The sequence below is a fragment of the Perca fluviatilis genome, chromosome 3 (genome assembly GCF_010015445.1).
Source record: "Perca fluviatilis chromosome 3, GENO_Pfluv_1.0, whole genome shotgun sequence".
Taxonomy (NCBI): Eukaryota; Metazoa; Chordata; class Actinopteri; order Perciformes; family Percidae; genus Perca; species Perca fluviatilis.
In genome coordinates this window covers 7580757-7596834 of record NC_053114.1, presented here as the reverse complement: position 1 = coordinate 7596834, position 16078 = coordinate 7580757, and the positions used below count along the sequence as shown (strand labels likewise).

Sequence of the window (16078 nt, the reverse complement as noted above, 5' to 3'; positions counted from 1 at the left end):
CACACACACACACACACACACACACACTGTTACCGCGGGGCTTGTGGCAGGCGATAGGGACCAGACAGTCTTCTTTGACGTGAGGTTTGAGTGACGCTTCGCAGCCTCCGATGTGCTGTCCCCGGTGGTCGATGCACAGCACCACCCGGTAACGCAGGCCACGCCCACACGTCACCGTGCACTGCAGTGTGGAGGCAACACACACACACACACACACACACACACAACATTACCTCACATATGATACGCTTTACAAGTGTTATCCACTTTCATGTCAGGTGATTAAAGTATATTATATAGTAGTATACTATAGTGCATTGTTTCTGTCTCCCCCATGAGGAATTCGAAGTAATGACAACAACACCGTCGGAGCATCCACATGATACAAGCCTCTGTGTGGGAAAGTCACCAGACGCCACAATCTTCTGAACATAGCCATACTGAGAAATACAGAGAGAGTTGTGTGGAGCTGATAGTCTTAATTAGCTTTGTAGCAACTCATTTGGCAATGGCTTGAATGTAATGGACGTTCATTAATATCAAAAGATTACACACTAAAGCTTTAAGGCTTTAACCATAACACTTATTTTGTTATTATCCATTCATCTAGTGATTCCAAACCCTTTGACTGAAAGAGACAATTATATTGTTAATCGCAATTATTTCTGAGACAATTCATTGTACAGTAAAATTTGGTTTAAAAAATTATTACAGCTCTACCCTGTGGTGCTGGGTACTTGAGATGACTTTATTGACTGACCTGAGACCAGTCCATGCCCACCCACTGGGGGCAGGCGAAGGTGTTGCATGTCTGTCGGGTGGTGGGTCGAGGGGAGTGGGTGCACTTCCACTCCTCCACCTGGGAGAACTGTCCGTGGGTGTCCTCCTCCACACACATCACGCTGCGGTCCTGCCAGCCGCCACCGCCACAGGACACCGAGCACTGGGTCCAGGGGCCCTGCTCCCAGCTGCGCACACACACACACACACACACACACACACACACACACACACACACACACACACACACACACACACACACACACACACACACACACACACACACACACAAACACAACACACAACCCACCATCAGCAGCTGCAGCACAGGACATGACACATGGAGCTCATGGAGGCAAGTAAAAACCCTGAGTGCCCAATTTCTGCAATTTGTGTCAAAATCACATTCCTTCTCCGAGTCATGACTCAAGTCTGAACACAGCGCGATACACACGGTTTATTTTTAGATCCAGTGTGACTTATACATTCAGAGGATATCGTTCTCAGATGTCCACCCTGAATAAACTTCCATAAATCCACTTAGAAATCATGGAAAAAATATGCTGCTTATATCTCCAAAACTTGCCTGAGTCTCATTGTGTTTCTAAAGTCATCCGGTGATAGTTGTCTGTACATCCACGAAGACACTGCAAACAGGAGCGGCTAATAGCTAATTCTGACACTACCAATTTGCCAAATAGAAGTCAGAAAAAGAAGTATAATAGGAGTGACAAAATCCAGAAATATCATTATTATTTTCACATTGCAAAACATATTGATAGCAATATATTTCCATTACTTAAGGTTCAGACGTCCAATATACATGGTTCTTATATCCAGGGGACCGCGACACGTTCCACTATCCATTCATATACAGATAATTTCCCTGTGTTGAAACCCTGTGGACAGGTGGGGGGGACACAGGGGGCAGTTGAGTTGATTTTTTACAGACGGCCTACAGTGTCAGATTCTGGAAAGAAGAGTCCCTAAAACTTGATCAGGACTATTTCTATGAAGATCTGCTTTAGATCACCCAACATATGATGAGCTACTCTGACACAGCGAATGTCTAGTCCAGTTTTCCCTTCTTTTCAATCTCTATGGTGGCTTGTGGATTGGAGGAAGAGTGTTTGCAAGGTTGGTGGTTCAATCCCAGGCTCTTCAGGCCACATGTCAAAATGTCCCCGGATGCTGTATGTATAGCTGTCCAGTGCTCCTAATATTTGTGTGTATGTGTTTGTGTTCCATACTATTAAGAAAAAATTTTTTTGTCTTACTAACCTTTACAGTTTTTTCGGAACTGCAACTATTTTTCCCAGACTGTGGAACGCTTTGCCTCATGTTTTAAGAGTGGCTGCCTCTGCTGACATTTTTAAAAAGCAGCTAAAGACACATCTTTTTAGTCTGGAATTTGTTTAAGACATTGTTGACTGTATTCCTATGTATTTTATGCTTTTGTGTTTTACTATGATTTACTGTGATTTATTGTGCTTTTCATGATTATCAATTTGTTATAATGTATTTATTTAGTTGGCCTATTGAAGCACTTTGTGACTCTGTCTGTGATAAGTGCTATACAAATAAACTTTACTACCTACTTACTTACTATTTAGTTGCAGATACTTTCTCCCAGTTTTTTAAGTTTGAAACTAGGTTGTCAGCAGCCATGTTCATGATGCATCTTTTAAATAGTGTAATTCAGTGGTTTCCAAAGTGGGGTCTGGGGACCCCCAGGGGTCCTTGAGGGAGTTCAAGGGGGTCTTTATATAATAATTGATTTTCACTACAATTACATCCATAAGTAACACAATGACAGAACGCAGGACTAATTTGGTCATGGGTTTCATTAGGACTGGGCGATACGGAGAAAATCAAATATCACAATATTTTTGACACAATACCTCGATATCGATATTGCGGCGATATTGTAGGGTTGACATTTTGTGCTTTCACAAAATATTGATTTTATTGTGACAAAATCGAGTCCTTGATGTGAAAAAGTTTGGGTACCACTGGTTTAAACTAAACAAGAATACAAAATACACCAATATACGTCTAATTTGCTTTGCCAAATACATTTAGGAGGAACCATAATTGCTGGAATAAATTCACTGGCAATTTTTTTTCCAAAAGTCTTTTCCCATCCAGTAATGCAAAAGTGTGACACTCATAACTGCACAGAAGTGGGATGATGGGCGCACAAAGGTTAATCTAGGACTCTGGGCTTTAGTGTACTGAAACGAGCTTCAGCTACCCTTGACAACACTGAGGACATGTCCACAGTCAACCCATTCTCACTCCCAACTTGTAAAATACTGACTCATGGTCAGTGTCTTTGAGCATCAGATAACGACGCAAAAAGCCCCCTTTAGCGTCTGTATGGAAAGCACCGGGCAAAGCAGCAGCTCGACCACGGTGCTGTAAGATGACGTAGTATTAAGAGAGACAACAGTAGCGAGTAGTATGAAAGACTGAAAATCTTTGTAGGGAGGTTGGTTGGGGTGGCGGATGGGTCAAACAACACAGGACTTTCACCCAGGAGTTCGGGGCTTGTGTCCCATACTTGTCCCGTGTGTCACTGAAACGTACATTTTATAACCCCAGCTACCATCTTTTATTAAACCTAACTGTCCCGTTCTTGTGCCGCATGTCAGTCAGTACGAGTATCAAAAAGTGACGTCAAGAGCCCCAACGCTAAACAAGACTTTTAGTGTGAATAAACAAACGCCAAATTCACATGACCAATTGTCCGTATTTTGCGCGACGGGAGAGTGAGAATGTGTTGCCCCGGTGCTGTCAGTGTATTTGTACTTTTTGTAATACTTTTGCCACTCTCTATATACAGCACATTTTACTGTTTAAGGCCACCTTAATTTATTTTATTCCTAGGTGTGGAGAAGGCTTTAAAACACGTCCAGATCTTAAAGGGGTGATAGAATGATTATATAGGGTATTTCACACTGTTCCTTATGGTCTCCTAATGGGGTATGTAACATTAGTTGGGCTGAAAATGGCCTGGTTGATATTTTATTGGCCCTTATGCATCCCTGTGTTTTGGCCCTATTTGTAACAAGAGCTTTTCTTCCAAATATGGTATGGTCATGAATATTTAGATGAGCTGCGCGCTGCTTGGTTGAGCCTTAGCCCCGTACACACACGTAGAGACGCGCGCTGATTAGTTGAGCGAATCGCCATACACACGCATTAGGCCCGTGTGTGAGAGCGCGGTCAGCGAGCTTGTTACACCAGCAATCTCTTACCACATGTTACACACATGTCACGCCACTTAGCTATACAATATATACCTAAATGTTTTATAAAGCTAACAACGCTGTCCGATTTCAAGTTAATGAATATTTGTGAGCTGTAAGGGTTTCGTTAGCTGCAACTGTCCCTTCAATCCTATGTGTACAGATTGCGGCTAGTTAGCTTCATTTTTGGTCGTAATTCGAGTATATTTACAGTTTGAATTTTGTCACGCCACTTACACAGTATCTAACTAAATGTTTTATTAAGCTAACAATGGTGTCCGATTTCAAGTTAATGAATTTTTGTGAATTCCAGAGGAATTCTAAGAGGAGGCTAGCTAGCTCTCATTGATAGAGCTCCATCCAGTCCCAGTCTCTCAATGAGACTCACTTTGTTTAAATAACTCAACACATTATAATTACACACATTAAAAGAGTAACTGGAACCTGTGGTAAGAGAATGCTGACGTAACAAGCTCGCTGACCGCGCTTTCACTCACATACACCGGGCATTTAGCTAGCAGAAAGAGGGGAGTTGCAGGCCCTGGAGCTCTGTCAGAGCAGCGGCGTTTCGTAGTTCATTAGCCCAAAACGGTGACTTTGCGCGGGTATGAAGTGCCGTGGGCTGCCAGCCGTAACGGAGCTCAATCGAGCTCACAGCAGGCCGGGGTCTGTGAAGGGAGGCAGGCCGGGCGGCGAGGCAGCAACACAGGCAGCACCGGCCTCTGAAGTCCGACACACAGTCGGACAAAATTTGCAATTAGACATCAATTTTCGTAAAACGGCCCATATTTGACCTCTACATAGTTGATTTCTCGCATAAAAAAGTCTCAGAAGTGAATTTAATGGTAAAATAACATATGAACAATGTATACAATTTCTGAGATCTGCACGACCTAGATTCAGAAGACTAACTGATCTCAGGTCAGTTGTGTAGCCTATGCAAATGTTGGGGCGTGACAAACACAGACTTGAGATTCGCCCGTTTTCAGAGAAAAGAGGTGTCAATGGGATTTAGAGGTTCTATGCATGTCCTAGTTACCCACTAAACTGTCATTATTCAACTATGACAAGGTAAAATCAGTTTTGCATTCTATCACCCCTTTAATGTTATAATAATAATAATAATAAATTGAATTTATATAGCGCTTTTCATGGACTCAAAGTCGCTTTACAGGGCAGGGTAGATTATAAAAACATAACAAAACAAAACGAGCAAACAAAACAAGATACAGATAAAAAATGGAAAGAGGGGGCAGGTGGACTATGGGTAGGCTGAGGTGAAGAGATGGGTCTTGGCGGGACTGGAAGATGGTGAGGGACTCAGAGGTGCGGATCTCTTGGGGAGGGAGTTCCAGAGCCTGGGAGCTGCTCTGGAGAAGGCTCTGTCCCAAAACAGCGCAGGTTGGACTTTTGGATGGAGAGGAGACCGGCTGAGGTGGATCTGAGGGACCGTGAGGGTTGGTAAGGGGAGAGGAGGTCAGTGAGGTATGAGGGGGCCAGATGGTGGAGGGCTTTATAGGTGAGGACCAGGATTTTGTAGGTGATCCGGTGGGAAATGGGAAGCCAGTGGAGTTGTTTTAGGACTGGAGTGATGTGGTGCCAGGATTTGGGAAACAAAAATGTACAGACAATGTATCTCAACAGCCAACTGATTCATTAAAAGATGGGGAGGGGGATCGGCCTACTCAGAACACCCTGGCTACAGCCTTGATCACATCATTTGATTAAAGTCCCCCTCTATATTTCTTTTTTAGCTTATTGCTCTTTCACTTAGATGTTTGAGCACCTTGCGGATTGACGCAGGTGCAGAGTTTGACACTAGACAAGTGTTTTCACATTCATCTGCTCTGTGCTCGCCTTAAATCTCACTTTAGGATCTGTTACATTCCGTCTAAATTTGGAAGCCATTTATGATACAGTATGCAAATAACACAAGTGTGACACAGAGGTGATGTGATTTTAAATTAGGTAGTTTCACTTTTTTTTGGCAAAGGGCTCTAAATTGCATAAACATAATTTTTAAACATGAATCATGCTTTAACTGCCAGGAGTGGATATTCAAGGAAATCAAATGAGAAACATGCATGTTGACAGTAAACAGTGTGCAGATACATTCCTGTAAGACCAAACATTCAAGACCAAAATGTCAAGTCCAGTTGCCTAGTGTGTCTGACTGAGAATCTTCATAGACTTGGTTTTTAAGCCTTATTGTTTTATTAAGCTTGCCTTATAGTCCTTATACCGTCTTTAGGAATAGTAACAGTTTACTTACAGATGCTGTCTTTCAGTCTTTGCTCTGGTTTGTTACCAGGTTATCAGTAGCCATGTTCACGTTGCACCTTTGTTTCATTTAATCTCAACATGAAACAATACTTTCAGCGTGTATATAGCTAGCATATTTCCACATGTAAATGGGGGAATTAAGGGTTTATTTCAATCAAACCAGAGTGGTGATTTCTGGAACAGTTGAAAGATGAACCAAGGAAGCTTTTGGTAATTTTTGTTTCGTTCCACACACATTCATACAGAACATATGCTGCTGTGCAGCAGTATGCTCCAGCGCTACAGAGCCAAACATTAAGCTAACGGAAATGATGGCTTATTATGGAGTGTGAGCCAGCCACCGCCAATCACACACATCTGTTTGAGCACACAGCCAACTGCTTTTGGGAGGAATTAAAAAATAAATAAATCAATATGCAAAACTGGAGCGCGCATCTCTCTCTCTCTCTCTCTCTCTCTCTCTCTCTCTCTCTCTCTCTCTCTCTCTCTCTCCCCAATGGATAGAAGAAGTCAGACTCAACCTACGGTGGTTGACGGATAATGCTCAGAGGTGGAAAGTAACAAATTACAATTTCTCACGTTACTGTAATTGAGTAGTTTTTGTGTACTTTTTTTTCTAAGAAGTTTTTTAAAATCTGTACTTTTACTTTTACTTAAAGGAATACGCCACCGTTTGTTGAAATAGGGCTTATCACGGTCTACCCTGGCTGTAGATAGGTGGGTCAACGCATTTTTTGTCTCAGTGCAAGTAATTAGGTTGTTTTTTGGTCTTTTGTTGGCTCACTTTTACTCACAACATGCTAACTGGCAACATAGGATTTCATTCACTACGCTAAGCTAACTAGTGGCACCGCTGCCGGTGTTGCACCGGACTAAAACAATGCATGCACAAAAAATGCGTTGGCCCCCCTATCTACGGCTAGGGGAGACTGTGATAAGCCCTATTTCAACAAACGGTGGCGTATCCCTTTAAGGATGTTTAGTTTGATGTTGTACTTTGCTACATTTTAAATCACATCCGTTATGGAGTCAAAAAAATAAAATAAAAAAGCTCTCGAACGTTGTTTGGCGCTGTTGTTTTTGCAAAGTATCTGTCAACAAACGAAAATGGAAAGCGGCTTTGTGCCCTTATCAAATCACAAAAGACTTTGATTTGATTTAAAAAGTATAATAAGTATAAAAAAGATATCAAAGAAGTATAAATATAAAAAAATATATATATTCCCCCTCGATGTTAAAAAGAACTTTACTCTGAGTACATTCTAAATGAGCTACTTTTAACTTTCATTTGAGTAGATTTTTATACCGGTAATTTTACTTGTACTTAAGTAAAAGTTCATCAAAGTAATAGTACTTTTACTTAAGTAGAAAAAAATGTTATGTCTGTGTGACATCATCAGTCTGTGTGACATCATCATATCTCTCTCCTTCACTCTCTGTCTGTCAGCTGCTCATTATAGCAGAATCAGGAAACCTAAGACGTTATAAATGTGGTGTTCCTCCATTATTTCTGAGACCAGAAGTGTCAACGAGTTTCGGATATTCTGTCCAATAAACAAGCGACCATCTCGATCGCGTGGCGTGCGTTTACAGTGTTTGGTGTGTTTGACAAAGTGCAGTGTTACATCTCAGCCAACACTCTGTCCACACTGGAAATATGTCAAATGATAAAAAGAAAAAAAGACAACAGTAGCTTTTAAAATGAAGGATTGTCGTGGTTACTCACCGAGGCAGAGGTTGGAAGTGGTCATATGGCATCACCTCTTTGAATCCGTCACTGGAGGAAAGAAAAGATCAAACAACACAGTAAGTTTATGAGACTATAGTCTATAACCACGATGGTCCACTTTGGGGATTGCTCTTGTTCTGCTGGAAATTCCACCGGATTTCCCTCACTTCAGCCGGATGTCCGTCACCTTCCTCTTTCTTTGTGTTGGCGTTCTAAACTCCGGTGGATTCATGAGGACTATGGTTAACTGCTCCTCAGATCTCTGCAAGGTAAATCCAGACAGCTAGCTAGACTATCTGTTCAATCTGAGTTTTCTGTTGCACGACAAACAACTTTTGAATGTACACATGTTCCACCAAAACAAGTTCCTTCTCGAGGCTAATTTGCAGAGGCACCGTGGCTCCGTCTGGCTCTTAGCTCCGCCCATGACGGTTGTGATTGGTTTAAAGAAATGCCAATAAACCAGAGCAAGTTTTTTCTCCCATCCAGGAATGCTGTGTGCTAGCCATACCTTTCTCGGCAGCGCTGTGGAGGAAGGTCTGGCAATGCCAGACTAATGAGACTATGATCTCCAGATTGCAGCCGTAGTCATGAGGTCAGAAGAATCATATATGATATATGAGCATTAATAGCAGTCTGGCCCTCAAGGTTATAATAAAGTGGTAAACGAGTGTCAAGAGAAAAGGCTTTGTGCTGCTGATTTAGCATTCCTCCTCTTTAGCCTAGTGATTAAATCCTCCATCGATCCAGCCCTTCATAAAACAAGCATCGAGCTGAGCTAAGAAGATAATGAGCTATTTCTGAGCTCTACCCGATCAGATCGATCAAACAAAGCCTGCTGGGTAACAGGCAGAGGGGGAAAGTAACTAATTACAATTACTTGCTACTGAGTAGTTTTTTTTGTGTACTTTTATTTTTTTAAATAGTTTTTTAAAATCTTTAATTTTTACTTTTTACTGAATTATGTTTAGTTTGAAGTATTGTACTTTGCTACATTTTAAATCACATCTGATACTGAATAAAAAAGATTGTTTTGGCAAAGTTTTTTTCTTTTTTTTTTTAAAGGTTTTTGTCACTTTGAGTTTTTTGGCTTTGTGCCCTTAACAAATCGCAAAAGACTGCGATTTAGTTAAATATGTGTAATAAGTATAGATAAGATATGAAGTATAAATAGTAACTTTTACTCACATTAATGTCAGTGAGTTCCTTCTGCCAGACACTAATTTAAAATGTATTTTGTCACCATTACAAGGCTTAGGTGAGAATAGTCTGGTGCAACGGAGGTACATCCCAGGATAAAGCCCCTCTCCTTCTGCTATCTACTACAAACTACAACAACCTCCGAGCTAGCAAGCTACACTCTGAAAATGGTGAGTTCTGACAAACATTTAGTTTGTGCAACAAGGCAGGCCTGCTTGGTTCTTTTCGGGGAATGAGTGTAAAGATATACAAAGAATATGTTTACAGCGTTTAATGTTACTATCTAACAGGGACGTGCTAGAATGTGTGTGTGCTAGCATTTGCTAAAAAAATTATTATTTTCAAAGTATATCTTATCGTCTGCAGTAGGCTAGCTAAAAAAAATTTTGTGACATCTGCGTATATGAAAAACTCAACTTGTTATGATCCCTACCTCTCTGGGCAGGGGTCCATGTTGCACTCCTTGAGTTTTGGTGTGGGTTTGGTGTTTTCAGGATAGCTGTTGCAATGGTGCTCAGGCAGGGTCTGGTTGGATCGGATGTCTGTGCACTCTGCAGAGTTCAGCTGGTAGCCTGGGGGAGGAAAGCGTGTAGGTTGCTGTAAAACGTTGCAGATATCAACAGTTCAATGGTCTAATCATTTCAGCTGGACTTTAGGCCATTATATAGTTGGCTAGTTTAATTTATAATAAAACAACATATTTTATAAACTACATGTGTATTGTGTGCAAAAATCTTAATGTGTAAAGTAACTAGTAACTAAAGCTGTCAGATGAATGTAGTGGAGTAAAAAGTACAATATTTCTCTCTGAAATGTAGCGGAGTAGAATTAGAAAGTGGCATGAAAAGAAAAGACACAAGTAAAGTACCTCAACATTTGTACTTAAGTACAGTACTTGAGTAAATGTACTTTGTTACATTTCACCACTTGTTAAATCATCATTCAAACACTAAGACACATTGTTTAGCCCAGTTCAGACCAAAGATTTGTGACGAGATGAAACCATCTCAGCTCAACTCAAACCAGCTGATGGTTTCGCTGTGACTCAGCTGGTCGAGTCGCCAGTGGCTGGTTTTAGAACGTAAGGGACGTCACCTGTTTCAACAGCCAATAGAGAAATCAGCTGGTAAAGTCAGCTATAAACTTTAGAAATTAAATTATCCATAATCCATTTTATTTGTACGTTACAAACAGCTAGTAAAAATAGCAGAGTTTGAGACGGATCCTCAACGACCGCCTGAAAGCACGGTAACGTTATATGGTTGCACATTCATATGTAGACGCAACAAATGATATATCCAGCTACAAAAAAGCCTAAAAGTCGTAAGTTAGAACGGAAGTACAAAGAGTCGTTGCTATAGAGATGATACACCGTCTCGTCTCTCGCGAACTGGCAGGTTTTTGAACGCTTGTTGCATGTTGCAAGTATCAACTCATCTCATCGCGAATCTTTGGTCTGAACTGGGCTTTAGTGTGGACTGACTGATGATCTCACCTCCTCCACAGCTGACCGAGCAAGGGAAGAAGTCTGTCTCTCTCCACTGGTACCTGATTGGCTGGTAGAAGAGAAACTGGACAACTGTGTCCTTGGAGCCTCCATACTTCATCTGAACAGAATAGGGGAGGAAAGTAGAGCAAAGCTGAGCTCAATAAAGTAGAGGATCCCACTAATGAGAATAAAGGGGAAGAGTTAATGCTAAGGAACGCCCTGAAAGCCTTTTCGCGCACTGTGTTACTTTGGCGATCGAGTGGGTACGATCCCCCGGGAGAAGTGCTAACACTTTATGCCACCAAGTCACTGATTTTGGTGAAACTGGATTATATTTTATGGAGATAAAGGTTTTCTGGATCTCCCTCCTCCGACTGCTTTGCCTCGACTCTCTTTGATTTACGGAGTTTCCTGATGGACAGAAAGACGGCGAGCTGCCTTGCATGCCTGGTGGCCCACTGAGCCTAAGTTGTCCCCCACCAGGCCTAAGCCACTGGCAATTATTTGTATATGTATTTTAAAGAAATTTTTTAACGACTGGGGGGGCAGCTCAGTTGGAAACTTAAATTTAGTCATAAGACTCTGGATTTCCACTAAATGCAGAACGTCTGCGGACCGGCTCCGCTGCGTATCAGCTCCGTGCTCCGCCATCCGTCAATACCCACTATTTTGTTTCTGTGCTCGACTTCCTGTCCCGCACTATCTGCCGTGTGCTGAATAATGAATAATCTGTTGAACAGATTGATATCTGATTTTTAAAGGCCAATGAACTCAAAAGGGAAGTCTGGATTAATATGTGACTTGACAGACCTGAAATCCTCCAATTCAACTTTCAGATAATTCTTCTTTTTTCTCCTTTGCTTCTGCTGGTTTTCTCCAAAAAAATCTATTTATATCTGCCTACTTTAATTGAAACCTAATGACTCCGCCGCCGTTCCGGAGCGGATCTGCAGCCGTTACGCAGCCGGTGGAAATTGGGGGTTAGTTAGCTTTTAAGCTCTTTTAAATTCTCAATTTTGCGGTTCTGTCCATATTTCTGTTATCACAGAAACTATTGGGCTCTACATTAATGCTGCCATCAGTCTGGGCCACCGGGCTAAACAACTTTTCTGGGGGAAACCCTGCATGTGTCCATATTTACGACAGCGAGGTATAAATTAATTACAATCAGAAACTGTTGGGGCACCAAATTGCGGAAAAAATCAAATGTTATCCAATATTGGTTTAAAAAATTCGAAATACAAGTCGGGGTCAAGTCCTTATGCCTGTCAAATATGATTAGCAAAATCTTAAAATACATTGTGAAATGCACGAGTAATCACTGTAAAGGTGCTCAAATGAATGTCATGTGATCTCTCCTCCTACTTCTGACTAGAAGCATTGCTGTAGCATTTATTGTAGCATCTATCTAAAGGTAGAAAAGAGGTCAAGTTAAACAGAATTAAACAAAGGAGTGGCTGAACTTTGGCAAGATTTTAAGTGTTAAATATCTGACTGGGCAACAGAAGGGATCTGAGAATCAAGTTAAGGTCATAGCCAAACATCACCCTGAAATGTCTGGCTGATGTTTGAGTTGTTCAGTAAGTGAAAGAATTACACCTCCTCATTTCAAAGGGCAAGTAGCTCCCTTAGATTGTTAAATGAACAAGTCCTTTCCAACAGACCCCTGCTTTTCTTTTGATGATGTAAATGGCGTGTAAGTCGTTCATCACAACTTTGAAGATTTGGCTTTGTGGACCAAACTACTGAATGCAAGGGCGTAACTTTGGGATAAACATGGATTAAACTTTGTAGAGGGGGGGGGTTGAGATGTCCACTGTTGAACTAAATATCAAACACTTCATTTCCTGCATTCTGGTGAATTTATCTGCAACAATTTATGTTTCAAATGTCTGTATTTACGCATTTTGTCAGAACACAGCATAGGAAATCTAGGAAATATTGGACAGGATAGAACAACACAATGTAATTCTGCTAAATTAAACATCACATTCATTATTAATTTCACTTGTTTTCATTTTAAACAAATTATATATCCGAATACAATACACATTTTCTATAGGCTCAGACTGACAACAATTCCAGTGCTGGTTACATGGTATGAGAATTTTGGATAGTCGTCATTGAAACATTAATTGGTCATGTGACAAGGGCTGGGAAGTTTGGCAGGGCAGCCAAGTGACAGTACTCTGATTCAATGGAAATCACAATTGTCAGATTGACTGAGATTGATTGTTTTTGTCACTTTTGTCGACGTTGTTGTTTTTTGGCGTGTTACTTTTTTCTCTTGCTTTTTACGACCTTTTTTCTTTAATGGCTAAGTTACTTTTTGGGGGCTTAATGTCCACCAAGCTGTAAGTGAGAAGAGTATGTGAGACATGTAGTAATACAGTCAAAGATGTTTGACTTTTTCGATTACATAAAAACATTAAACTAAACTAAACATGTCTGGCCCTTGATGTGATTCTTATTTTCCAGTGTGGCCCTTAGTGAAACTGTGTTTGACACCGCTGGGTTAGACGGAGCCCTGAGGAGATGCTACTTTCAAATCTTGCTAGCTTTTCAACATTACCAACCCTGTCTTTAAATGCTACATTGCTGGTATGACAATAATGGGAGTAAGAGGCGAACCAGCTTTAAAAAGTGTAGATGTGGATTTTGAAAGGTAACTTTATAGTGTTAAATTGAGAATTAAATTTGGTGTGGTGATAGAAAGCTATAAGCATATTTCCCCAAATATTGACCTATTTCTTTATAAAGGACTCAGTAATTCTATAAAGAATATGAGTAATGCTGTGCCTGAATCCAACAAGTCTAAATCTGAAACCCCAAGAATATAAATGTATTAATTCTGCTATACTGCAGGCAAAAAGGACTATAGCTTTCATCTGGAAGAAAATGGAGGCACCTACAAATTGTGTTGGATCAAGAATATGGCGACTTGTTTAACAAAAGTTGTAATGTACTACCTGTGAGTGCAAAAAATCAATAAATACATTGTTAAAAGAAAAGAAATATGAGTAATGTAGTTTGTAGCAAACATTACTCAAACAGCAGTAAATAGTGCATTTGTTGGGGACTATTTTCAGCTGCACATTTGGTGCTGTGGTGAGTATTTATGGCAGCAAGACGGCGTGTGTGTGTGTGTGTGTGTGTGTGTGTGTGTGTGTGTGTGTGTGTGTGTGTGTGTGTGTGTGTGTGTTTAGTTGTGTGTGTGTGTGTGTTTTGTTTATTGAGTCAAAATAAACTACATTGTGTGTGTTCATGGTGATGACAGAACGCGTCACCCAGTGCAACAGTTTGGCTCACTGACATTTTTGCACAACAATGGAGCTTTATGGCACAGAGTAAACTACATGTCAGGTTTTGGACACACACACACACACACACACACACACACACACACACACACACACACACACACACACACACACACACACACACACACACAATACTTGTTAGCAGGAATCATTCATTGTTGGTTTGGGCCTTTTCATTTGCTGATAAGAAGAAAATATAGAATATCACCACATCCTTTATAAATGTAGAATGGTGTTAGAATGGGGTCACAAGTCATTGCATTGCAAAATGCCTTTATCTTTGCAAGACATCTGACTGTGTGGAGGCCCTGTTAGGCTCAAGTGCTTGTCTTCATTAAAACTGCAACATAAAAGGGCTTGTGAAACAATACAGTCATTACAAATAGGAAGATTCACTTCTGTTTAAATTCGGCAGGCCTCTCTAGCAGTGATACTAGCAGTGGCGCTGGCAACCGCCTCACAATCTAATTAAGAAAAATCTGTGCATTGCTAAATATTAAGCAACAGACTTATTTATGTATGTTGTATATCTCTAATAAAATATGTCCTCCGGGCTGTTTTGCTATAAACCTAGGCCTGTCCTCTTTTCCTTGTTTCACCTTGATAATGTAATCAGCGTTGAGTGGGCCGTGTGTCCTGAGTGTCTGCCGGTCTGTCCCTCTTTGGAAGTCCAGGGAGGTGTTTCCTATCACATAGGAGCCGCTAGACACCAGAGTGGTCTCCTCCTTCCTCCCCTGAAGAGAGACGGCTTCGATAACTGAGGGACAAGGAGCAAGATGGACATTTATTAATGTACAGTAACTTTCAATATTAACTTAATGTTTTAAAGAATCCCTATTATACTCCTTTTTTCGAATCATGTTTGTACTCTTGGGGTAGAATACGTTTACATGCTTTGATGTTCAAAAAACACATTATGTTTCTCATACTGGCCACTGGGATGCTAACGGCGGGTGATGGCTTGATAGCATCAAAATTACTCCATAGGAGGTACACTTTGTGGACGCTCGCTTACCCCCTTGGAAACACTCTGTCTGAGTTCTTGGCCCCGCCTTCCTGAAAGGCCCAGTCTGCCTTGATTGGTCAGCTGGCCCACTCAGTTGTGATTGGTCAACCAAATTTAAATTAGCCACTGATCAGGCAGCACCAATGGGCAGCACATGGAATGTGGGCGAGGTGTTTCAGGCAGTTGAGTAAAACTGCTGTTTGTGGGAGTGTAATGTTTTATTTGTACTTTATACATCTATTACATACATAAGAAAATATATAACACACTCAAAGATGGGAAAATAGTGGCTCTCAAACTTCCTATTCGAATATTCATTTTAACATGATGCAAATAAATGCATAAAACATGATGAGCAGACCTTAGGAGGCTTAGGCGTGAAATGTGTTGTAGCACCATGTGCACCAAAAAAAAGAAAATGTGTTATCTAATAAAGAAATAAATATGAACTTCTAACTTTAGGTGTGCTGTGCAGTAGGATTTAAACTACTACAACAGTACATGGAGAAAACAACAGTTCTGCTAGAGGACAACTGAAGTCAAAAATCAATACATCAAGACACGGATGTAGACAGGGGAAAATAAGCAAAGATTAGGATGAAAAAAGTTACACACAATTCAGAAAAAAGTGTGTAAAGGCCAGATCTTTGGCTTGCTCTTCACAATATTATTGTTATTAGAGCAAAGCACTGGTAGCTGCTAATGTCACATAAGTATAAATTCAGGTGTTGATAAGTGCCCACATGTCAGACCGATGGAGGGTAATGTTTAACTTGCACGGCAGCTGGATTCTCGCAATATTACGAAATCACTCGAGAATTAGGGTTAACAAATCACACGAAAAAACCATTTTGTCAGGCTTTAAGTAAAGCGTTTATGTCTGAACTACCAGCGGACCGAAACCAATCAGCATCCTTTGAGGAGCTACTGGCAGCTACAGGCGTGTTTTAGGTGTGTGTAGGCCAAGACTGTCAGTTCTACACAAAAATGGCGGACGTGATAGACAGATGGTTCAGCCAA

The 16078-nt window shown here is 40.9% G+C and overlaps 1 protein-coding gene across 2 annotated transcripts in view; it reads right to left on the bottom strand.

Moving 5' to 3' along the window:
- adamtsl3 (ADAMTS-like 3) overlaps positions 1-16078 on the bottom strand; it is a 315925-nt gene that overhangs the window by 73967 nt on the left and 225880 nt on the right. For both annotated transcript variants that reach the window (XM_039794981.1, XM_039794983.1), the window contains exons 9-14: positions 14652-14809; positions 10739-10850; positions 9677-9815; positions 8041-8091; positions 761-968; positions 34-181 (exon numbers count right to left, since the gene is read on the bottom strand). In XM_039794981.1, the coding sequence (XP_039650915.1) occupies positions 34-181; positions 761-968; positions 8041-8091; positions 9677-9815; positions 10739-10850; positions 14652-14809 (816 nt within the window). The remainder of the gene's footprint in view (positions 1-33; positions 182-760; positions 969-8040; positions 8092-9676; positions 9816-10738; positions 10851-14651; positions 14810-16078) is intronic.